Source organism: Megascapheus bottae, chromosome 13 (assembly GCF_031878675.1).
Source record: "Megascapheus bottae isolate mThoBot1 chromosome 13, mThoBot2.hap1, whole genome shotgun sequence".
NCBI lineage: Eukaryota > Metazoa > Chordata > Mammalia > Rodentia > Geomyidae > Megascapheus > Megascapheus bottae.
Genome location: NC_143521.1, coordinates 37,249,097 through 37,274,687, shown reverse-complemented (window position 1 = coordinate 37,274,687; position 25,591 = coordinate 37,249,097). Strand labels below are relative to the sequence as shown.

At 42.5% G+C, this 25,591-nt stretch overlaps 1 protein-coding gene and 1 long non-coding RNA gene across 3 annotated transcripts; one reads left to right on the top strand and one right to left on the bottom strand.

Moving 5' to 3' along the window:
• Window positions 1–472: 472 nt before the first annotated feature.
• LOC150055831 (uncharacterized) lies at window positions 473–4,388 on the bottom strand. Of its 2 annotated transcripts, none has more exons than XR_016537395.1 (3): window positions 4,258–4,388; window positions 3,052–3,121; window positions 473–569 (listed from the first exon to the last, which is right to left on the bottom strand). It is a non-coding gene; the product is annotated as an uncharacterized LOC150055831 (long non-coding RNA). The 2 variants fall into 2 exon arrangements; XR_016537394.1 differs by lacking the exon at window positions 4,258–4,388 and adding an exon at window positions 4,064–4,231.
• Window positions 4,389–4,442: 54 nt separating this feature from the next.
• On the top strand, window positions 4,443–15,135 carry Uchl1 (ubiquitin C-terminal hydrolase L1). The gene is made up of 9 exons (XM_090343665.1): window positions 4,443–4,530; window positions 4,628–4,639; window positions 5,126–5,254; window positions 8,241–8,391; window positions 11,377–11,462; window positions 11,539–11,586; window positions 12,822–12,888; window positions 13,901–13,959; window positions 14,742–15,135. The coding sequence occupies exons 1-9, from the start codon at window positions 4,498–4,500 to the stop codon at window positions 14,826–14,828; spliced, it is 672 nt and encodes a 223-aa protein (XP_090199791.1). The 5' UTR covers window positions 4,443–4,497; the 3' UTR covers window positions 14,829–15,135.
• The last annotated feature ends 10,456 nt before the right edge of the window (window positions 15,136–25,591 follow it).

The following is a 25,591-nucleotide window of genomic DNA, read 5'->3' as shown; positions in this document are numbered from 1 at the left end:
AAATGAACTTGGTGGTAATCCATCTCCAGCTCTCCACCTCTAAAAAGTTCTGAGTATGATGTGACAGACATTAGTAGAGGCAATTAGATAAGCTCTTCCCCTACCTATTTTTGGTGGCAGAACACATTTTACTTCATGGAGCCTGAAAAGACTCCACATTTGCTTTCCTAGCTTCTCTTTGGGCTCCTGCATGTTTCTATCGTTAAATGCAGGTCATTGGTAAATAAAGAAAACTCTTTAGGAGGAAGGGAGATGGGATTGAAGGGGGGGTATCATTTTTCTTATCTTTAGACCTTGTGTGATTCTTGGAACTTCTGCAGGGCCCTTATAGCCACCTTAAACACCATGGAGACAGCACCAGCAAAGATGGAAAGACAAAACCTTCATAAGATTATTCATCCATGAAACAACCTTAGAATACCAGCCTCCAGGCTTTTAGTTAAAGGAGACAATAACTATCCCCATACCTTTGGTTACTCTTATTTGGATATTTCACTCTTCAAAGATGTGGAATAACGATGGTCACATTTCAATTCTATGAGTTAGGTAGCTATAATCGTCTTTCTTTTCTGAAGGGGAACAATAATAATTGCTTACTCTACGGTTTGTTTTATGATCCAGATAGTTACTAGACAAACAAGTCAAAATAAATACTCATTGATAAAATGAATTTAGCTAATTATTCAGCTAACAATAATTGTTTTCTTTAATATCTCTGCTGAGTTCTACCTGTTTGTTTTATACTTCTAAGAAATCATGCATATTATTTTCTCTTCCTTTGAATTTTGAGCTTAGATATCATGTAATTTCCTTCATCTGTAAAACAAAATATAAACTTTTGTCCATATTATGTGTTGCTAATTTTGTCAACTATTTTTTTTTGTTACCACTCTTTTTAAACCATTAGGTTCTCCTTTGTTTTGGAGTCTGGTCTTTAGAATCTTGGGTTGAAAAGCTTTTACAGAGTATGCTGTATATGTTAGCATTATTCCTCATAATTCAGTGAGGAATTCTAGTTAATTCAGTGGGTAGAATTTCCTTTCCTGATTGGATCATTAATATTATATTAATCTAACCACACAACAACAAATACCTAGTTATCCTTTTCCATTTACCTTTCCCATGCTAATCACCATCACTAATCAACCACAGTGTTTGTTGTCTCCTGGACTCAGCAATAATTTCAAGGTACTACTTTAGAAACTCACTATGATTGGAATTAAATTCAGTCTCTCACTCCTAGTACATTACATTAGCTTTATTCTTCTATTATTAAAAAAATTAGTGATATTGGGATTTGAACTCAGGGCCTTGCTGCTTGAGCCACACCCAGCGGCCCCTTCCTTTTTTCTTTAGTTATGTTTTTTAGATAGGGACTCATATTTTGAATTATTTTTATTTTTTAATATCCTTAAGCAGTTACACAAAAGGTTTTTAATTTAACATGTTATAATTTATAAGTATAATATGTCTTGATCAATGTCACCCTTTCATTATTTTTCCCCATATCTCCTATCCTCTCAACTTATGAAGGTCCATTTTCACTTTTGTAATATACATTGAATATTTTAACTGGGGTTGGTATTGGATCCTTATCTTCCTATCTATACCTCTTACACAGTTGAGATTATCCACATAAACCATCCACCCTATGTGGCTATTGACAAGGAGGTCTTGCTTTTTGCCAAGACTCGCCTCAAACTCCAAGCCTTCTGATATCAACCTCCTAAGTAGCTAGGACAACTGTACCCAGTCTGATTTGATTTTTGCATTTAATTCTAAATAATTATAATCAAAATAGTGATTTTTCACTTGTTCTTTTCCATAGCACAAACTTGCATACCCACAGAATCAAGAAAAGTTAATGTAACAGATCAACTGTATTACAATAGACATTCAGAACGTTCTACAGCTTTTTTGAGATATATTTACTCATTTGAAGTATCCCTGTATAGTCACAGAATCAGATGAACATTATGAAGTCCCTATTAAATTTGTCATTTGGGGGTGGAGGCATGGCACAAGTGGTAAGCACTTACCTAGCAAGTGCAAGGCCCTAACTTCAAAGTTCCATATCATCAAAATAATTGACTATCATAGATTAAAAGCACATCAAATAGAATACTAACCAACACTACCACTGACAGCATGAGAAACAAAACAGTCTTTGACATGTGCCCAGACCCAGAGAGAATTTCTGAGTCCTAATGTCTGATAGAAAAATCTCCTGGCCTGCAGATTCACCCTCACATTCCCAGTCTCTCCCTATTGATTTATTGATTCATTGATTTTAAGATCATTTATTTGTTTATTCTCATAGATTCTGGTATCTCCTTGTAACCAAAGAGCTAATTCACTGATTATATATATATATATATATGTAATATATATCTACATCTACACATATATGTGTATATAACCTATCTGTCTTGATTATATAACTGTTCAATTCTGATGGGCTTAAAGACTGCTTGTAGTAGTAGCAGTATCTGGCAGTAACTATCAACTGCTAACTTCTGCCTATTCCACAGTCCTTAGATGAAATGCTATTTCTTTTTTTTTTTTTTTTTTTTTTTGCCAGTCCTGGGCTTGAGCTCAGGGCCTGAGCACTGGCCTTGGACTTTCTCAAGGCTAGAGCTCTACCACTTGAGCCTCAGCACCACTTCCGGCTTTTTTCTATGTATGTGGTACCGAGGAATCGAACCCGGGTCTTCATGCATGCTAGGCAAGCACTTTAACCACTAGGCCAAACTCCCGGTCCCGAAATGCTATTTCTTTCAGGAGGCCTTCTAGATTGACTGAACTAAGTCTGATGCTCCAAGTCCTTTCTCTCTTTCACAGGACTTTTATTACTGCAAAAAGAGGAATAAGGAAAATTTATTTATGTTTACTCTTCTCACAATCTCAAGCTCAGTGTTTGGCACATAGATGTTTGCTTGATATTTGTTGAATGAATGAATAAAGGAAGTAAATTGTGACTTGTCTGTGACAAGAACTCATTCTTGTATTCACCTGTGCTTTAATAATTTCAGTGAAGTGTAATTTACATACCAGAAAATGCTCCCACTCAGTTCTTATTAATGTTTTCTTCTCTCTCAGTTTGCAGGTGAAGGTCATTTTCCTGATGGCATAAATGAAAAGAAAATAGAAGCAGAATAATGGGAAATCTCAGATAGAAAATGTATTCTTTAGTCAGCAAATACCATGAATTATTTCTCAGCTTTATTTTTCGATTGTGACCTTATGCAAATTCACTTGTCTAAGCCTTGGATTGTGACTTGCACTATTCAAGTGTTTTCACCGTTTCTTTCTAGGGGAGAGATGAGATAACACGTAAAAGAGGAGGTAATAACAAGAATGTAAATTATCCCCCTTTTCTACTGATCTGCTAATTCTGAACCTCCTATTCCATAGGTTTATTCTTTTACCATAGTTATTACCCCACCCCACCCCACCCCCAGATCCAAACGTCTTATTTCCTTATCCTCCTTAGTATTTCTGCAAGGCCTCACTTCCTTCGGTGGTTCAGCTTTCCTGGCCCTAGTCTCACAGACTGGGTCTGGGTCCCTCTTTTATTTTTATTTTTTTTGCCATCTTCTGAATATGCTGGTTTAAGGGGGGGGGGGAATCCCACTCAAGATGATCAGAGAAAAGCGATTTTATTTGCCGTTTCCTTTGGATGTATTATGAAACCAGAATTTTATGATTCCTCTTCTGTTCTTTGAAGAACGCTTTTCCTGTTTACAGCCCCTTGTCTCAAAATTCTACCTATCTTTTTTTTCTTGGATCTGCTTCCCACAGTTTCCAATCGCCTTCCTTCTCTGTGCCTTGCATTACAATCACACCCCGAGTTCCCACCTCTTCCCCACCCACCAATTCTTCCCTGGGCGTCACATTACATCAGCATTTCTAATGCAGAATCTGTTATATACCAGGGTTTTTGTTTTTTTTTTTACTCCGACACGGGTCTGACTTAACATGGAGGATGGACTGCCTAAGCGTAAACGCCAACCGCTGCAAGACGGAGGGGAACACAGATTTACATCCGGTAATAAATGAATACCTGTTGAATTTGCGCTTTCTTAAATGCTTCAGAGACCCCCCCACCCGAGCTTTTGACTGATTTGAGATGGCAGAGGATGGATTTCCAAGCCATGTCGCCCACACTCAAAAGGCTTCATCAAAACACGATTTGCTCCACAGGCTCAGAGCGCCCCATCGGCAAACCCCGTCCTCTCCACCGCCCGATTATCTCACCGGGAGGGCCGGGCCGGGCGGCCAGGTTTGGGGTCTGGGCTGTACCATCGGCGCGGCGCGCGGGGGGGTTCACGCCCTCTGGCCGGCGTCTGGCCGCGTCCCCCGGGTTGGTTTGGGCCCCGCTCCCCCCCGCGCAGGCATCCTCAGTGCGCCAGGCCGGCGCTTTATAGCGGGAGCCTGGGCGGCTCCGCTCGCTGTTTTCTCTTCTCTGGGCGGAGGCACCTGCGGCGGTTGGCCAAGATGCAGCTGAAGCCGATGGAGATCAACCCCGAGGTGAGTGCCCGGGGCTCCGCTGCCCGAGGAGCGCTCGGCGGACGTTCGGCCACGGCCTCCCATCCCAATCGTTTTTCTTTTTTCTTTTTCCTTTCAGATGCTGAACAAAGTGAGTGGCGTCTCGCGCAGCCCCTGTCTCCCCCGGCATCGTCGGCCTGGGGAGGCGCCCATCGCGTCACCCAGCGCCCGGCCGTGGTCGCGGGGCGGACGTTCTCTCTGTCTCAGGGTTTCGCCGGGCGGTGTGGGGTAGGGGGGCGGCCCCGGTCAGGGGAGGGCGGAGGAGGCTGCGCCGGGAAGCGCTGCCGAGGGCGTGGCGCGCGGACTCGGTACCCGGGCTTCGCGGGCGCCACGTGGGGGCCGCGCTTTGTGCTGTGTCATTGCGCCCGGCCGGGGCGTGGGGGCGGCGGGGGAGCGGGCGGAGGGGCCGCGGGCGGAGGGGCGTGGCCTACTCGACTCGGGTGGGGGCGTGCGGGGTGCACGAGCGCGCGTGCGCGCTGGCCCCGCCCCCTGGCAGGTGTCGGTGACCCAGCGCCCTTCCCTCCCCATCTCTCCCCTTCCTTGCGCATCGGGTCCGCCGGCTCTCCCCACCGCACAGGTGTTGGCCCGGCTGGGGGTCGTAGGCCAGTGGCGCTTCATTGATGTGCTGGGCCTGGAGGAGGAGACTCTGAGCTCCGTGCCATCACCTGCCTGCGCCCTGCTGCTGCTCTTTCCTCTCACTGCCCAGGTAAGGGAAGCCCCCGTTGGGCGGGTCTGGGACATATAGTATGTTGTTCTCCAAACCCCAGTGGATGGTGGAGGGGGTTGTCTTTCTGGACAGGTCTGGGCACTCAGATCTAGCTCATCTACGCCCCACCTGTAGGAGGTAAAAGTCAAGGGCTCTCAGGAAGGAAGGTGCCTGCACGAATGAAACACTGCGAGGGGTGGGAGGGTTTGTGTGTGTATGCTTGTTTGAACTGTGCTAATTGAATCCTTGCCCACCTGTCCGGAATTGCCTTAATTTGGGAGAGTAGGTTCCTGCTTCTTCCAATTCCATTATCCCCCACAACCCAGAGAAATCCTGCGCACAGGTTTCCCTCAGTTAGGTTTGTCTGAGCCTTCCGCTTGGGGACTGCTGGCTGTTTCCTTTTAAGGGCTGAAAGCTGTCAGTTCCTTGTTTGTTTCTTAGACTCCCACCTAGTTAAAATGGAGGGCGCTGAGCTTGCCTGAACATGAGAACACGAAAAGGTTCAGTTGAGCTCCATTTCCTAGGCTTGTGATGTATTTAGGGGGTCCCCTTCCCTCCCCCGACTCCCAAATGTGTGCTGAATCATTTGCATAGGGTTCCTGTGGGATCTTCTGTCCACTACTTGTACTCTGACCTTGTAGCTGGAGGACAGTGGTGGTTATTAGCCCAATCTTGCTGACACCTTTTGTTTGAATGATTTCCCTTCTACAACTGACAGAATATGTGTGCCTCAAAACAGCATTTTATAAAAACATCCAGTTGTTGTCCTGGAGTGTGGTGAGTCCAGCTAATGTCTCAATGCTGTCAGTTGGCTGCTGACTTGGGAGTGGTTGGAATTGACGGGTCAAGTTGTTAGTAATTGGGGCACCAATGAGGTTATGAAGTGCAAGCATCATAGTAAAGCTACAGTTGAGGAAGCATCTAAACCAAACTGTATGGGACATTTTCCAGGCCTTCCCACTAGGAAATGAGCTGAGTATTAATGGGTTAAAAATATTTACTATCGGAATTAGGATAATGCCAGTGGCAGCTTTGACATTTTGGTGAAAACTGCAAATCACTGCAGGTCATACTCACTCTCCAACTCAAATGTGATTGATCTCTTGGTTTCCCACTTAAGCATCTATCTCCAGGAGCTTTTTCATTAGCGGAACCATGATGACTCGGAGATTTTGAGCAGCTCTCAGGCAAGGCCTCTGGGTGGCAGTGGTGCTGTATATTTGCCTTAAAAGCTCACCGGGCTTTTTGCAGGCTCAAGTGGATCTTTTTAGAGAACAGTCTGGTATGAATAGTGTGTATTTTGTACTTTAGTTGCACCTCAGTCTGTCAAATTTATCAAGCATTTATTCTACACAGAACACCTACTGAGTATTCAAAAACATTGAAGGAAATTTATACTTCAAGAGAAAGCTAGTGATAATTTTAAAAGCATTTAATTCTGACTAGGGCATTGGAAACTCAACGGCCAAATTCTCCAGTCCTTTTCAAGTGATGGTGAATTATTTAGAGAAAGGTCTCGATGCATGCGATTAAACAATCCTAAAGGATGATTGCCTTCATGTAAAATTTTTATCTGACTAGCTTGGAAAGATGAAACCCTGTTTTTATTATTAAAGAATTTATTAACGTTGATTTTTTACATCGTATTTCAAATGACATGTTTAACAAACAACTTCAAGAAGGGAATCTCTATATAAGATGAAACCCTTTTAACGGTCAGTAGGTGATAAGTCAAGAGCCTGGGAGTAAGCAAGAACATTTTATTAATTAGATGGTATTGAAATTGAGCTCTGTGGCACAGAACCAAACTTTAAAACTTGACATGCAGTAATGCAAGGCTCCTAGAATGGCCCACTATGCAAATGTGCTATCCAAGTCCTAACTTCCCAGGTCTTAGATGAAAGGTGTAGATAGGCTCACTGTATGCCTGTATACCTGTATAAGTACTAGCACATTCTATTTCTCCCCTCCCCCGAGACACAGCCTGTCTGATAGGATGAGAAGTTTTTGTAAAACCACAGTCCTTTACCCAACACTGGTTGTATTCTCATCCTGAAAAGATGAAGAAATTGTTCATTGTTTACTTAATGGCTGGTTGGCTTTTTTAAAAAATATTTTTTGCCAGTCCTGGGCTTGTTCTCAGGGCCTGAGCACTGTCCTTGGGTTTTCTCAAGGCTAGAGCTCTACCATTTGAGCCACAGCACCACTTCTGGCTTTTTTCTGTGCGTGTGCAACTGAGGAATTGAACCTGGGTCTTCCTGCACATTAGGCAAACACACTACTACTAGGCCAAACACTTGGCCCCTTGTTTTTTTTTTTTTTAAAGATTAATTGGACAGAATAGAAGTAAATGTTATGGAATAGTGAAATGAAAACTGGCTGGAATTAAAGTTGACCATTAAGTCGATCATAGCTTGATTGAGATGCCTATGTAAAATAGACATTGCTATTGATAAAAGGAAAATAATAGACTCCTTTGTTTTCTGATGTGATGACACCCTTAATCTCATGCTAAAAGGTTGCAGTCTAGACAGCCTTGGGCAGTCTCCAACAAGTCAGCATCTGCACTGCAGCACAGGGTGGAGCCTAAAGGCCTCAGAGCCTCACTGGCGGCAGACAGGCTATTCTCTGGGCATTGGCCAGCAACTAGAACCCAGGCTCTGGGTCACACCGCCTGCTTGTGTTTCCACGAAGGTGGTAGAATGCACTGCATTGCCCTCTGTTCTTAGCATTTTTTTTTTTTTTTTTTTGCCAGTCCTGGGCTTGAGCTCAGGGCCTGAGCACTGTCCTTGGACTTTCTCAAGGCTAGAGCTCTACCACTTGAGCCTCAGCACCACTTCCGGCTTTTTTCTATGTATGTGGTACCGAGGAATCGAACCCGGGTCTTCATGCATGCTAGGCAAGCACTTTAACCACTAGGCCAAACTCCCGGCCCCTGTTCTTAGCATTTTTATTGTGAGGTACAAAAATTTTTTTCCATTCACAGCATGAGAATTTTAGGAAAAAACAGATTGAAGAACTGAAAGGACAAGAAGTGAGTCCTAAAGTGTACTTCATGAAGCAGACCATCGGGAACTCGTGTGGTACCATTGGACTGATCCACACAGTGGCCAACAATCAAGACAAACTGCAGTTTGGTATGTGTGATTTCACAGCAGTCATCCTCTAAAGAAACATGGAATTTAGTTACTATAACGCTTCGTGACAAAAATCTTCACCTTCTGTTCTTTCAGCCAAGTCATTGCTTTAAAAATTGTTTTGAAATCTGTCCACTCATCATTACTTATCCAGCTGTAACATATGAATGAGTTTTTCTTTGACCGAGGAAACTCATTTAAGAGGTGGGTTCAGGGCCGGGAGTGTAGCCTAGTGGTAGAGTGCTCGCCTCCCATGCATCCATGAAGCCCTGAGTTCGATTCCTCGGTACCACATACACAGAAAAAGCCAGTAGTGTCACTGTGGCTTAAGTGGCAGAGTGCTAGCCTTGGTCAAAAATGTGTCCAAAGACAGTGCCCAGGCCCTGAGTTCAAACCCCAGGACTAGCAAAAAAAAAAAGTGTCCAGCTGCCTTTCCAATAGGCCTTTGTTTGTTCAGACTCGTGAGGTAAAGGGAGAAAGTACTTGAGGGCCAGTTGTATAATCATTCTCACGTGTTCCTTTAGAAATTTCAGTTTGGAGCTAGAGATGATGCAAACCAGAAAATGCAAACTAAGGCCTGTTCTTTATTGTTTCTTTGTCTTCTAAGCAATGAGAAGACCAGAATAGCTTAGAGCAGCTGACCTAAGTGGTATGAAAGTTCTGTAGCAGCAAGCTAAAACCTTAAATGAACTTTTGCCCACCTCTAGTAATATTGTGCATGATATGGCTAAGCAAATCTGAGCCCTTAAGTTTGTCAGAGGCATAATGAACAGTAAATGGGTTAAAGTAACATGGCCATCACATCTGACTTAGAATACATTGGCAGATGTTTTTTTTAATAGGTTAATAGTAAATCTTTTAAGATTCACATTTAACTTTGTAGTTCAAAGGCAGTCATAGATGTAATCTAGTAGATGTAGTTGTGTTCCACTAAGACTTGGTTTAGAGAAATAATAGTGGTTCACCAATTCCTGTTTTAGAAAACGGTCTAGGGGATGGGGGATCAGGAGGCTACCCTGTTACTGGTAGTAGCTTAGATATTCAGCTGGGCATGGTGGTATGTGCCTACAGTCCCAGCTGCTTGAGATGTTGAGGGAGGAAGATGGTTTGAGCCCAGCCCAAGAATTCAAGGCTAGCCTGAGCAATGTAGGCAGAGACCTTGTGGTAAAGCTCTTAAACTTCCTTGCATAGAGTCTTGGGTTCAGATGTGCACTTGTATGTGTAAATTTGTGCATGCATGTATGTGCATGTGCATACTATTCCTGGGACTTGGGCCACAGCTCCACTTCGAACTTTTTGGTAGTTAATTGGAGATAAGGATCTCATGAACTTTGCTGCCTAAACTGGCTTCCAATACCAGACTTCCTATTTCAAGTCTCCTGAGTAGTCAGGATTAGAGATGTGAGCCGCTGATTGCTGGTGTGTAATTTTTATTAAAGCAAGTATGGTCCAAGAATCTTGATATCCTTTTGATAATAAAAATGACTTAGTTGGCTATAAATACCTAAATCTTCTAGCAGTTGCTTTTTCAGATGTTCATTTGATCTACTTTGGACAATGTTGGAAATGAACTCTACAACTTGGGGTGGGAGGAGGCAAAGTGGGAGACAAACATGGGAAGGGGTAACAATGTTCAAGAAGTAATGTACTTAAGAATGTAAATATAACCCCTCTGTATATCATTCTGATAATAAAATAATAAAAAAAAAGTTGCGACCCAAGCAGGCACCTGTAATCCTAGCTACTCAGGAGGTTGAGATCTGAGTATTGCTGTGTAAAGCCAGCCTGGGCTTCACCTCTAATTAACCATCAGAAAACCAGAAGTGGAGCTGTGATTCAAAGTAGTAGTACATTAGTCTTGAGCAGAATAGTCAGGGACAACAGCTAGGCCCCATGACTGACAAAAAAAAAATGGTCCAATTTTTTCTATTTCTTCTGTAGAAGGCATTTTATTTAGAATTCTGTATTCCCCAGGTCAGAAATACTAGAGGTACTGTAATTTTGAACTGTGGTATTCTCAGTTGATTCAAAACTCTCCTCACTGTTGTTTTTTTTTGGCCAGTCCTGGGGCATGAATTCAGAACCTGAATACTATCCTTGGACTTTCCTCAAGGCTAGCACTCACCACTTGAGCTACAACACCACTTCCAGCTTTATTTTTTGGTATATATGTGATACCAAAGAATCTAACCTGGATCTTCATTCATGCTAGGCAAGCACTCTTAACCATTAGGCCAAATTCTAGGCCCCCTCTCCTCATAGTTTTGAGTGAGAGTGTGTGTGAGATTTCTGGTGCTGGGGATTGAACTCAAAGCCTTGTATATAGTATCTTAGGCAAGCTCCCTAAGACAGAGGTATAGTCTACTTCAGATTTTTGTTAAATTTATAGCTGAAGGTTCAAGATGAGGTCTTCTGAAATGGGAGTTGTTCTTGCTGTGGCGGAGCCTCCTTGTTTATCCATACTGAGCACTACCAGAGCTTACGCTGTCTCTAAGCCAGATTCTGGAGGTATTCATGTATCTATTTAAGATCCTCATGCTAATATCTGTGTGGATAATGGAATTTCTAAGACAAACTTTCTACCCTGACGTAGAAAAATCTTTAGGAATTTCACTAGAATGTTATTTTAGCATCACATTGCCAATAGATGTTATTTATAGGACTCAATATCATACAATTAACAATAGACCAGCAGATCTGCCTTTATGGCACAACATCCCACAAATATATGTTCTAAGTAAGTACTGTAAGAAATGAGGGATGGGAGGGGCAATATGGTTAGGGTGGCAGCAGCAAGAAAGAACTTTATATGCTAGAAGAATGGGGAGGCCTGCCCATCTTGAAGGAGGCAGGCTGGAAGGAGGGGCTGCTCATCTACTTCCCAGGAGACCCCATCGAAATTAAGATGCTGTGAAGGCTTTGGTCAGCAATATCGTGCATCTGTTTGTATTACTTTGTACCAATGCATGCATTTTCTTTTTAAAGAGGATGGATCAATCCTGAAACAATTTCTTTCTGAGACAGAGAAGATGTCCCCTGAAGACAGAGCTAAATGCTTTGAAAAGAATGAGGTAGGAAGAACTTCAGAGTATTGCCTTGAAATCACTGTGGAGAGCTTTGTGTTAATTCTCCTTCTCTTTCCTGCAGGCCATCCAGGCAGCCCATGATGCCGTGGCGCAGGAAGGCCAGTGCCGGGTAAATGAAAGTCTACATCTGAGCCTGGATGCTGCTTGTGTTTCCATTGGAATAATTTCAGGAATTTTATTGGAACATAGTGAATAAAATATTCTAGTCAAGGCCAGTTGATGATAGAAAATGATGCCCTGCCTATATCTGTTCCCCAAAATGTGTCTTCAGAAATCAAATTGGTAGAGTGTGTAATTCAAACCAATAGTATTATGTGTAGATATGAGTCTTACAGAGTAATTAGTACCTCTGCTAGTAATTGAGCATCCCACCCTTCTCAAAGCCATGTGAGGAAAGTAAAACATACTAACAAGACCCCATTCCTAAAAGGTTTAAATATACCATAATTGGAGCCCTGGGGGTGTAGCCCAGTGATTAGGCTTGTGTTTAACATGCAAGAGGCCCTAGATGCAGTCCCCAGCACCAGCAATGGAAATAGTACAAACAGAACCTCTTCAAGCCAGCTCTGCCTTGCTAATCTTTCTCTAGGCCTGACCTTCCTTTCCTGAGATAAGCCTGAATTTCCTCATCAGTAAAATGCATGTTATAGTAGTAACTACTAAAAAGCTAGGCTACCTTAAAAATTCCAGTATTTCTGCCTTAGAATATTTAGAATTGGGCCCTATTTGTAGGAAATTCATGACCATGTGCTATAATATTTTTAAGAATATAAACAAACAGGGCTGGGATTTTGGCCTAGTAGTAGAGAGCTTGCCTAACATGCATGAAGACCCAGGTTTGATTCCTCAGTTCCACACACATAGAAAAAAGCTGGAAGTGGTGCTGTGGCTCAAGTGGTAGAGCTCTGCCTTGAGAAAGTCCAAGGACTGTGCTCAGGCCCTGAGTTCAAGCCCAGGACTGGCCAAAAAATATATATATAAGCAAAGAGTTTCATTCTTTTTTCCACTAAAGAATTTATTAACATTGATTTTTACATCATATTTCATATGATATGTTTAACAAACATATTCAAGAAGGGAATCTCTATATACAATCACAGGCACTTAGATTTTAGAACATAATTAAAATTAGGCTGAGGGTTTGTATATCCTAGATAGACAATAAAACATGTCTAGAGTTATAAATTTTTATGTCTATGCAGTTGTGTTTATATTTCCAATACCATGTCCATAGCATTGGGTATGCAAATATTGAATCCTCACTCTTGTCGTTCTACTTTTGTTATGAGAATTTATTTTAATCAGTTCATATAACTCCCATTTTCAAAAATTTCTTGAACTCAGGTAGATGACAAGGTGAACTTCCATTTTATTCTGTTCAACAATGTGGATGGCCATCTCTATGAACTAGGTATGTATCACTCCATTCTGAAACTCGGTATGCTCTCCCCTATTCTTTGATGCAGTATGTTGTATGCTGCTGGTATTTCAGTGTTTGAGGCCAGAGGCGGAGAGGCCAGCCAGTGGGGCTCTTAATCATCTGCCATACCCACAGAGCTCTGCCTTGGCTACTGACGTACTGAATGAATGGCCTTAGTAATGAAGCAGTGAGGACTCCAGGCAGCCATGTTCACCCTTCCTCTTCCGAGCTCTCCATATCACAGACAAGGAATAGCTTAGGAAAGGATCAGTGTCTGATTGACCTTGTGTGTGTGGAATGAACTTGGATAAGTTGTAATTTCTATTTTATATCAATTGATGTTGAGATATCACTTATGAATGGACTCATGAGGTAACCAGTAGTCATAGGAGGGCAAAAGAGATGGATTTCTTAATGTCTTTCCCTTTGCCGTACCCCAGAGACCAGCTGACTTTTTTGTTGATCGTGGGGCTTGGACTCTGGGTCTGGGCCTTGTCCCTGAGCTCTTCAGCCCAAGGCTACCGCCCTACATCAGAGCCTGGACGTTGTCTCTGAGCTCTTTATCCCAAGGTTACCGCTCTTTTGAGCCTCAGTGCCACTTCAGTTTTCTAGTGGTTAATTGAAAATAGGAGTCTCACTGTCTTCAGTACCCAGGCTGGCTTTGAACCATGATCCTCAGATCTCAGCCTCCTGAATAGCTAGGATTAAAGGCCTGAGCCATGGCGCCTGGCTTTGCCGACTTTCTCTCTGTAGTGCTTCTAAGAGATGGCATGATCCCCTCTTAGGGATCTGGCTTGGATTTATGTGATACCATTAGTTATGTATTGGCCATACCTAGAATGGATATTTAGGGACCCTTGAACCTCTGCAGCTTATTTATTCATAAGCATTTCTTCATATCTTCCTTGATGGGAGTGCAGTGGTTTTTGAAAGAATGTAGACCTTCCCTCTGGGTTGTCTTGAAAATGCCGGAAAGTTAACATGCCCAATTTTTTTGTTCCAGATGGACGCATGCCTTTTCCAGTGGACCATGGCACTAGCTCTGAGGATTCCTTGCTGCAGGTAATCCTGGCATGCCTTTCCCACATCTGCTAGCCATGTTGTCTAACTTGCTGACACATTCAGAGATGCCAGCATCAGTTTTTTGGATTAATAGCAGTCTTTGGCTTAAACATCATTTCAATAATTCTTCTCATGTTATTTTACAGCAAGTGGCTTTACACAGGAGCCTTCAAAAGCCCTGATTGTGTTTTATGTGTTGTTGTCTTCAGCCCATAGTTAGAACTAATTGGAAACTATTACCTTGCTTCCTTGTGGGATTAAGATAATCACTGATACCTGGTCAGGTTACATCATTGTGGAAGATTAGAACCTTCCCAAATCCTCATTTAAGACTGCTGGACTTTGGTCAGTTTTAATAGTGTGCTAAAGATTCTGGTTAGACAAATTCAAGGTTTTTTTTCCCCCACATGGTTCTCTGTTGGAAAAGAGAAGAGACTGAAAGCATGCTTGACAAGATCCTGATAGAAATGATTACCAAAACCTCAATTCTGGTTAAGAGGGAGATTGGCTATAGACCTTTTTGACCTAAAGATGAGTCTAGAATAGAATCAGTTTGCTTGTACACAGGAAAATGTCTTCACTGGTTTAGCTTACTTATAAAAAGAAGGTAAGAGGCAAAGCAGCAGTCAGTCTCTTAGGTTCATCCCCAGTTCTCAAGGTTAGCGAGGGATTTGAAGTTGGTCAGGGTAAACAACACAACCAGGCCTTGGAAATGCTTTCCCTTTGAAATTAGCATTGCTACTGGTTTTTGTTTGGATATTAATGTTGTTCCTCCTTTTCAGGATGCTGCCAAGATCTGCAGAGAATTCACTGAGCGTGAACAAGGAGAGGTCCGCTTTTCTGCTGTGGCCCTCTGCAAGGCAGCCTAAGCTCTGTGGGAGAGGGCTGGTTGTTCTCCCTTCCCATAGCCCGAGCACACATCCCTGCCCAAGCAGCCGACTGTGCTTGTCCTTGTAAACTCAGCTGTCTCCTTCCTTCATGCTTTCCCCATACCCCAGCACTAGCAGAGCTCTACTGTCCTGAGCCAAGTTGGTGTGGGCTTCAGCTGTGATTGTTTCTCCTACTGTGTGTCTGTACTCTAGCACCTAAAGCTGTCAAAGGCTATTTTGGGTTGTCTGTAGTTAAAGCCTTGGATGTGGTTTGTTCTTAAAAGAAATAAAAGACTTTTCTGCTAATGAGAGTTAAGCCTAAAGTGTTCATTTTCTCTTTAACCTCCTCCCCACTATATCTCAAAATGGTGGGGTTTGGACTCAGGGCTGTGTGTTTACCAGGCAGCCTGTTTACCACTGGAGCCATTCCTTCAGCCCTTTTTTTCATTGGTTATTACTTTTTCTTCCAGTTGTGGGACTTGAATTCAGGGCCAAAGCACTGTCCCTGAGCTTTTTCTGCTCAAGGCTAGTGTTCTACCACTTAAAGCCACAGCACCACTCTTGGTTTTCTGGTGGGTAATTGCAGATAAGAATCTCACGGACTTTTCCTGCTCCAACTGGCTTCAAACTGCAGTCCTTAGATCTCAGCCTCCCGAGTAGCTAGGTTTACAGGTGTGAACTACTGGTGCCCAGCTTGCATTGGTTACTTTTGAGGTAGTTTCACTTCCTGCTTAGGCATGTGACTAGACTAAGATCCTATCTTACACTTCGCACTGATGTAGCTATAATAACAGGTGCAAGCTACCTCATCTAGCTTCTTCATCCACTGAAATCGTCTTGCATACATTTCTGCCAGGGCTGACCTGGAACTGCCATCCTGATGTCTTGAACTACTGGCTCATTGTTTTGACTGTGGTGTATGTGTGTATATGTGTGTATGACTACTGTACACATACAGTAGATATTAGGCAAATTTAAGAATTTCAAGCTCAGATTAAAGGTCTACAGCTGTAAGCTCAGAGTTCTCATGTTTTCATAAATGACTTTTCTGTGTTATCTGTTGGTAATAGTACAGTTTGTTATAATACATGAACTAATAATACCCTAGCAGAGCTGGCAACTAAAGAGTAACTTATTTGTGTTTCTTTCTTACAGAAAATCCTCCATTCCAGGAATCCATCATGTTTAGCTGCATCTCAACAGCTTTCGGAAGTTAGCTATGTCTCCAACTTGTGTTTTTGTTTTTTTGTCATTCTTGGGGCTTTAACTCTGGGCCTGGGTGCTGTCCCTGAGCTCTTCAGCTCAAGTCTAGCACTTGAGTCACAGCACTATTTCCTACAAGTTGGTTTTGTTGACCCTGACTGAGTACTGGGCAAATGCTCCATTGGTATTTGTCTTTTTCTTTTTCCCCTAAAGTAGGATCTGACTTTGTAATCCAGGCTGACCTCTAACTCAGTCTTCTGCCTCATCTTCCAGAGTACTGGGATTCCAGATGTGTTTCCACCAGAGTGTTACCACTTTCAGAGTAGCTTGGATTACAGATGTGAACCACTAATGTATCCCATTTTTTTGTTTACAGCTTTTTTTCTTGTTGCCTGGTAGTGTTGCCATGCTCTTTGCTTGCCCTTTCTGCTCTCAAGGACACCACTGGAGCCACACTTCCACCTCTGGCTCTGCTGGTTAGAGATAGTCTCAGGGACTTTGATGCCATGCTTGCTTTGAAACTTTATCCTCAGGTCTCAGTCTCCTGAGTAGCTAGGATTATAGCTAAGCCACCATCGTCTTAGTTTCAACTTTTAAGAGCTGGCCAATCTAGGTACCTCAGGAGAAAGTGATCATGTCTATATCCTACTACTCTAAGCATATCATTAAAGTGCTTGTACTTGAAGCTAGAGGGATTCATTCTAAATTTTAACTTTGCAATATTTATAATTGGGGGAGGGTTGTCTTGGGAAAAGAGAAAAAAATCCTGTTTATAGGAGCTGATGAAAAGATTGGTTTTAGCTCCAAGAGTACAAATGACATCCTTAAACGTAGCTCTAGGATTATGTAACTGCCCTCAACTTTTTTTTTTTTTTGCCAGTCCTGGGCTTGAGCTCAGGGTCTGAGCACTGTTGTTGGACTTCCTCAAGGCTAGAGCCCTACCCCTTGAGTCTGAACACCACTTCTGGCTTTTTTTCTATGTATGTGGTACCAAGGAATTGAACCCGGGTCTTCGTGTATGCTAGGCAAGCACTCTACCACTAGGCCAAACTCCCAGCCCTGACCTCAACTCTTAACATGCTGTATTTATCATCGGTCACATCATGGAAGGTAGCTCCACAGCTAACATGGGGATCATTGCAACTCTTGAAATGCAGAGGAATTCTGGTTTCACTGAGGAGACACTTGAGGTCATCACACTGAAGTTCTCATCTCAAAATGAATACGTGAATGACGGCATTCTTTCTGGATTAGGAATAACCAAGGCCTTATTGAACTTATCTTTCACCTGTTTCCACCTTAGGAACTTTGGATAAAGACCTGACAGTCTGATCACATGTTAGAGAGTGGGGAATTGGGGATTTACCTCAGAGGCAGAGAAAAGCACAAAGCCTTGGGTTTAATCCTCAGCACCAAAATAGTACGTAAAAAATAAAGTCTATGCTTGGTGGTACAGGCCTGTAATCACAGTACTCAGAAAGCTGATGTAAAACAATGTCAGGTTCAATACCAGCCAAAGCCACAGAATAAATCCCAGGCCAGCCTGAGCAATGGAGACCCTGTTTTTCAAAAGAAGTAGACACAGTGAATATGCCTTGGAAGGGCCCTGGACCTCCTAGTCTCCTGAGGACCCCATCCAGGCAGCATTGCTCGCGGAGACCTGGGCTGTGCCTTCAGCTATACACTTAAAACACTGGGGCCCTGTGGCCAACGGAGCCCTACAGTGTCAGTATCTCAGAGTGAGGAAGGGTTTGCCTCGTAGGCTTGCGGTGAGAAGGCCATGTGAGTTAAAGAGGCTGAGATCTGAGGATGGAAGTTCAAAGCCAGCCTGGGCACTAAAGTCTGTGGGACTCATCTCCAGTTAACCACTAGAAAACTGGAACTAATGCTGTGGTTCAAGGGATAGGGTGGTAGTCTTGAGCTGAAGAGCTCAGGGACAGTGCCCAGGCCCAGAGTTCACACCCCATGACTCACAAAAAAAAAATCCTTGAAGCTATTGTCTTAAGCCATAGCTCCTCATCTATTAAATGGCTTCTTCTTTAAAGGGCACATTCTTGATTGGGACATGAGGATGATAAAAGTATTTACTCCTTTAAGGATACTATTCTTTCTCTAGTTATAAAGAAAATAAGCTTTCTTTGGCTCACCATTCTAGTCCAAAGTCAAAGGGCCTCATTGATGATGGTATTGTTGGTATCAGAGTCACCAAGGGAAATGGAAGGCGCATGGTGAGAGATAGGGGGTCATGTAATTAAACATTTCAATGATAGCCTTAGGACAGAAGAGTTGGTTCAAAAACAGATTTATAAATTTATTTTAATTTAAATAAAGGTATCCCTAATAGCTGAAATAAGCAATCTTTAAATTTCCAGTATTTGGATGTTTAAAATGCAGTACTTTGCACCTGAATTCCTTGTTCATAACCAAGCACACTGAATAATGGGAAGGCAAATGGTTTATTCAAGCCTATCCTTACCATAGCCAGTAGAGGGCAGCATAGGAAAAGTTATGACAATATTACAGGTAGACAACGAGAAAAGTACTAGAAGTTAATCTCTTTTGAAGCAAGGTGGAACATAATACATGGACCTTCATTTTTGCCTGATATTTTGGACGGAATGGGTGTGTCCAGGTATATATTTGTCAAATATCCCACTAGGAATTGCCTCATTGCCAACTTGTAGCCAGGTCCTATTCATCATTAAAGTAAATGGAAAACAGTCATAATTTCAAACCACAAGTCATATAAATGAACGTTCCTCCCGTTGATGTCCTTAGTCCAAATAGAGCTGACTTTGTGACATAGAGTTTATACTTAATTGTACATCTAGCAAAAATCTTGCTTTAAAATTCTTCCCAACATTAGAAAAGTTGAATTGTATAACATTAATTGGTAGATCTTTCGGAAAATATTTTCCACGCTTTAGATTTTTTCTTTATTTCTTGTTGTCTTCTTTCCTCTTTCTTCTTTCTTCTCTTTCTCTCCTTTCCTCCCTCCCTCTATAAACTCTGAAAATATTCTTAGATTTGTTTTCAGGAAATAGTAACATCAATGAAGTTCAAGTTACTTCCTATGGCAAGGATTGTAAGGGATGATTATCTGTTGGTACTTAGTTTCTGTCACATTCCTAAACATGGCAGTTTGAAAGGCACATGTGGGATGGTGACAGATCATCTGTTTGAGAGCCTTCACGTTGAATGCAGTTTTTCACTGCAATGTTTTTTCTCTCTTAGCACCTTTGTGATGCTAATATATTAGATGACCTTGTTTAATTGTTTTTATATGAAAAGGTTATGAAGTAAGGATTAGAACTGGTAAAAGGCAAACTTGGGAAGGAGCAGGATTTTTTTTTTTTTTTTTTTTTTTGCCAGTCCTGGGCTTGAGCTCAGGGCCTGAGCACTGTCCTTGGAATTTCTCAAGGCTAGAACTCTACCACTTGAGCCTCAGCACCACTTCCAGCTTTTTTGTATGTATGTGGTACCAAGGAATCGAACCTGGGTCTTCGTGCATGCTAGGCAAGCACTTTAACCACTAGGCCAAACTCCCGGCCGCACAGGAGCAGGATTTTTTATACTTGACTCAGAAACTGAAGTATCCTTAGTTTGGATGTGATGACATACTTTTTTAAAATGCATAAATCTTCTCTCCTTTTATTGTTTTTATTAACGTGAGGTTTATATTCATGGGGTATAATTGGCTATTTGATACATGTGTACCTTGTACAATGATTAAGTCAGGGTACTGGCAAAAAGACAAAAAGCAAAAGATCTTTTGGGGTTGGTTGAGAGAAGCATGTGCAAAGCTGTCATCTGCTTCAGTGCCCACAGGGATCCTGGAAAGCTGGCCCGAAGCCCACAGTCCTTGCCTGGAAGACTTCTGGCAAAGCCCAGGCCCTGAGCACTAAATGCCGGTGGAATTCTCGCCCATAATTACAACAGCAACATACCTGGCCAAAAATTTCCCAAGCATCCCTTCCTTGTTGGTACCTCCGCCTCTCTTCAGTTAGGTTGGAGAATGCTTCCTAGGAAATTTGTGCTAGGCGTAATTCCAAAATGGCCACTAAGATTCTGTGTCTGTGTTGCACAGACACAGACTTTCAGGTATTCAACCCAACAATAATGCAGATCCTACTTAGAACAGATTTTGCCAGTATGATTTTGGTCCCCAATACATTGATATAAGACACAAAGATTATCCTTGGTTGACCTTACCAGTCCATGAAGAAGGACTTCAGCTTCCTGGTGAAGGAATCTGGCAGCCTCCAGGGGCTAAAAGCCATCCACAGCTGAAACTCAACAAAGGAATGAGGGTCTAAGATCTCCCACAAGGAACTGGATTTACCTGACAAGTTACATGATCCTGGAAGCTGATTCTTTCCCAGAATTGCTAGGAAGGAGTATGGTCCATCCAATTTCACCTCAGCCTGGAAGACCTGAGGGAGAGCGTAGTCACACCACACTGGCCTTGTGACTCAAAGAACAATGTGCCTAATAAACGTGTATTGCAATATAAAATGCATACAAGGTTTAATGAGGCAATGTAACATGCTTACGAGGCCCGGGGCATTCTCTTTTACCATTTCTAAACTACTAATCACAGTCCTTTCCAGAGACCTTGTAGCTGGGCCAGGAAGAAGTCATATTGCCTCTTCTCTATTCTTTGCTGTTAGTGACAGGGTGCAAAGAACACATTGAAATTCCAAAATCTAACCACTTTCCTGGATCCTAGATCCTCTCTGAGGGTGTGGGAGGCCATGCAGGTTCCCTGGTCCAGCCAGAGCTGGACCTTCTGGATCCTCTGTCCACACTTCCAGTCATGATCCAAGAGCCACTAGACGGATGATACAAAGAAGGTGAGGTGAACCTTTGTCATGCACTGCAGTCTGCACGTTTTGCTCATCCTTGCAGAGGGCGACCTAAATCCTGAATGAAGAAAATGGCCTTCACAGACATAAAACTAGAACTTCCTTTCTCTTTTCCTTTCCTTCCTTTCTTCTCCCTTTCCTTTTCTCTTTTTCCTTTTGAGGAGGAGCTTGAACTCAGGGTTTGGGTGCTTTCCCCAATCTTATTTGCTCAAGGATATCACTCTATCACTTGAGCCACAGCTCCACTTCTAGCTTTTTGGTGCTCAATTGAAGATAAGAATCTCAGACTTTCTTGCCAGGCTGCCTTAAAACAGTGATCTTCTGATCTGTCTTTTGAGTAGCTAGGATTACAGGGGTGGGTTACTGGTGCCCTGCTACACTTCACTTTTTTTGGGGGGGGGTGAGGAGGTCATGGGGCTTGTACTGCAGACCTGGGAGCTGTCCTTGAGCTCTTCAGTTCAATGCTACTACCATACTCCTTGAGCCACAGAGCCACTTCCAGTTTTCTCCAAGACTTTAGTGCTCGGTCTGGCTTTGAACCACGATCCTCAGATCTCAGCCTCCTGAGTAGCTAGAATTACAGGTGTGAGCCACCAAGACAGGCTTACCCTTCACTTTTGGTGTGTGGTGAGAAGTTCTAGGCCCTTAGGTCTACCTCTTTCTGGACTTTTAATTCTTTTTCTGTGCTGTCTTTAAACATTGGGCTCAGAAATGCCTCTTCAGCCTAAATGGTTCTCCTTTTCTTTTCTTTGTGAAAATATAAAAGCCACATTTGAAAGCTTTATAACAATTATTATTTTAACATAGAAGGCCCTTAAATTTGTCTTTGCAAAGAAGAACACTTGATTTAGAAACAAGGCCTGTTCTCACCCTGTGTCAGATTCCAAGGGTGGCTACAGATACATGACCATCCTCATAAAGATAAAGGTATTGAGTCCATGAGTTTGCAATTGTTTGTGGTATAGGTCAAGGTCGGTGAACTTTCTTCTAATAACTTTTTTGAGTCATCATGAACCTTTAAGTAGATATATCTTGTGTTCTACTCTCCTTTTAATTTTTAAAAATTTTTATTGTAATGTATAGAGGAGTTACAGTTACATTCACCAGATAGTAGATGATAACTTCTTACACATTGATACCCTTTCTCATGTTTTTTAATTTCCCTCCCTCCACCCCCTTGTTCTACTCTCCTTTTTAAATCAAACTTGAAATTCACATCACATATTTCATACTAATTTTCTCCCAGTCTTCCTCTAATATTACCCACCTTCCCTCTTTTAATTAATGTAACTAACGTAGTACTAGGGTGTGAATTCAAGGCCTTGTGATTGCTAAGTAGGCAGTCTGCTACTTGAGTTATGAGCCCTTCTGTTTGCTTAATGGCTTTATGAAAGTATATACATACTTAAGATTTGCTCAATAGAAGTGCACAATTTATTCATTTCCTAATGTTCCACCCCACCAGGCTTGGTTCTTCAAAAAATTATCATTAAGTTGTTGTATAATAAAGTTTTGGGTATTTTTTTTTGCCAGTCCTGGGGCGTGAACTCAGGGCCTGGGCACTGTCCTTGGGCTTTCTCAAGGCTAGAGCTCTACCACTTGAGCCACAGCACCACTTCCGGCTTTTTCTATGTACGTGGTACCAAGAAATGGAACGCAGGTCTTTGTGCATGCTAGGCAAGCACTCTACCACTTGGCCAAACTCCTGGCCCAATGAAGGAGCTTTGATTCAGCATGTCAGTTGAGTGAAATGCAGCCATCATTTCCCGCATCTTCCCGATCTCATCTATCCCCTCAACTTACCTGGTTCATTTTCAAATGTGTGTATTGAAAATTAGGACTTTTTGTCCATCCTTCATTCATGAGCCCCCACTTTGACTTTCCCTTACTTCAATAACATGTGTTCCTATTACCTACTATTTCTTTTGTCATAATGCACCTTAGTTGTTTATAGGAGTCACACCACTGGACTCCTCCCCTGCACAGATCATACTTCAGTTCATTTGTAGATATATATTTGTATGACCCTGTATGTTTCCAGACACTTATAATTTAGAGCCAACTTCCAGAAATGACTGGAAACATGCATTCTTTGTCTCTTTGAGCCTGACTTTCTATTCTCCAATAATAGCAGAGGTGGATTACTGCTACTGATCTCTGGGGCTGGAATGGTAGAGCCTGATCCCTTTCTCCAAGAGGGAGGTAGGGAGCAAGAACACAAGGAGGCTGTGATTCAATAGTCACAGTTCATACAGTCTGGCAATTACTCGCTGTTTTGGAAGGAGACAGATGGGGTCTCCACAAGTATGTGAGGAGGGGACAACTAAGGGGCAGAGGAATTGTCACAGCAACCAGGGGGCTGAGGAAAACCTGATTGTCAAGAACAGCGGGTGTAGGGCCAGACAGAATGAGGCCCCTGTACAAAGATTCAAGGAAGAAAGAAAGTCTGATATTCTGGTTGCAAACTAGGCAATAAGATAGGGCTGCCACTCTGGAGAGCAGTGGTGGGGTCACTGGAAAGACAGGCAGGGGTCAGATCATGAGGTTTAAGAGTCCATGTTTAGGAATTATAATTGTCTGTTGGGCTGAGGGGAGTCATGGGTAGGTTTTAAGGAGATGAATGACCCAATTTACTTTCTCTACAATAAAATGTGGCCTACCTCCCCCCACCAGCTTTTTCTCTATCAGGGGTAACTTGGAATCAAAATGAGTTAACGAGAGCTGGCGCCACTGCCCTTTACAGCTAGCATTCACAGCTGGTGGCTTTTACAGTAATGCAAGCCAGGCTCAAGCAGGGCAGGAAAGAAGGAAATCTCCTTAATCCAGTAATGGCAGAGCGCTCCTAAACGGGGAGGGCCAGTGGTCTTTGCTTTTGTCTGCTGGCTCCCTGCTACAGAACAGGAGACAAAATGTCCTGGATTTTATTGATAGCCCCCAGCACCAATGAATGTGTGCCTGGAGCTTAATGAACATTCAAGAATATCTGTCTGTCCATTCATTGTTTTCTAGTTCTGGAAATTGAACCTAGGGTCTTGAACATACCAGGAAAGTGCCTGGTACACACCACTCCACTATCTCCCAAGATCCAGAAATGTTTTGAATTTTTTTCTGAGAAAAGACAGAATTCATGTTAATAGGAAGAATATTCTTCCTACTATATGGAAGTGTGACATGTTGATCGTGTCATAGTGACATGTCTCTATCTTATAGGTGCCATAGAAATTATGTCCAAGGCCAGGCACTGGTGGCTCATACCTCTAATTCTAGCTACTCAGGAGGCTTAAATCTGAAGATTGATTATGTTTTTGTTTTTGTTTTGTTGGTCATGGGGCTTAGACTCTGGGCCTGGGCATTGTCCCCGAGCTCTTCAGCTCAAGGCTACAGCCCTACCCCTCAAGTCAGAACCCCACTTCCCATATACTAGTGATTAATTGGAGATAAGAGTCTCTTGGTCTTTAAAAGGAGAAAGATTTATATGATCTGAAGGAAACCAGAGTATTCTCTCAGTCTTTAGTGCCCGGGCTGGCTTTGAATCGAGATCCTCAGATCTCAGCCTCCTGAGTAGCTAGGATTACAGGCGTGAGCCATTGTGCTGGATGAAGATCATGATTTGATGCCAGCCCAGATAGAAAAATCTATGATACTTTTATCTCCACCAGAAAACTGGAAGAGGCATTCAAAATAATAGAGCACCAGCCCTGAGTGAAAAAGCTCAAGGACAGAACCCAGGCCCTAAGTTCCAGCCCCATGATCAACAAGAAAACAAAAACAAAACTAAACTTAAAGTCTAACTCTATCTTGTAGAAAGACTCAGGCAAACTGTGTTCCTTAGCTTTGTGACACTGTGACAAGACAGTTATAAATAATTTTACCTTGGCTCTCTGTTTTGGAGGTTTCAGTTGCTTGGCTTTCAGTGCTTTTGGGCTGATGGCAAGGGAGCACATGGGAAAATAGATTTATTTGTCTCATGGTGGCCAGGAAGGAGTTGGGCGGGGGGAAGTTCCCAATATCTCCTTCAAGGGTATGTTTCCAATGACCTAACTTTTTTCTACTGTGCTTCACAAGCTTGGGACTAAGCCTTTAACATGTGGGCCATTGAAGGGGACTTATCCAAACTGTGGCACAATACTTGGTTCTCAGACTTGAAGTCCTTCAGTCTGCAATGTCAACCCAAGGTCAGAATAAGACCCTCCTTGTCACCTAGCCTTATAGCAAATTTTCAGTGAATATTTGCTGAGCAGAGCAGAGCCTTAATGAACATGTGGTTTGTCCAAAGTGTTTACCAAGGTTGCAAAATGCAGAAAGAGACCAAGAGCTGAAACTCCTCAAGATGAAATTAGAATCTTCTGAGTGGGGCCACCAGACTAAGGAATTTGGAATGTGTCTTGAAAGGTGAAAAAAAAAACAAGTTTGGGGAAGGAGAGTTATTCCTGGGAGACCTTAACTTCTAAAGATATTAGAAAAGCCACAACACATCCATGAAAGATTTGCTGTGAGAAAGGGTCTGAGCAACAGATGTATAGTTAGCCCTCTGTATCTGCTCAAGTCCCTTCTATAAAGTGATAGGGTATAACCAATGGGAATGTTGTTGGAATAATTGTTATACATACTGTTGAAGAAATAAGAGCAAGTTTGTAATACTCTGTACAGATTCAATTTTCTAAACTTTTATTTTTTTAAAATTGTGATTATTAA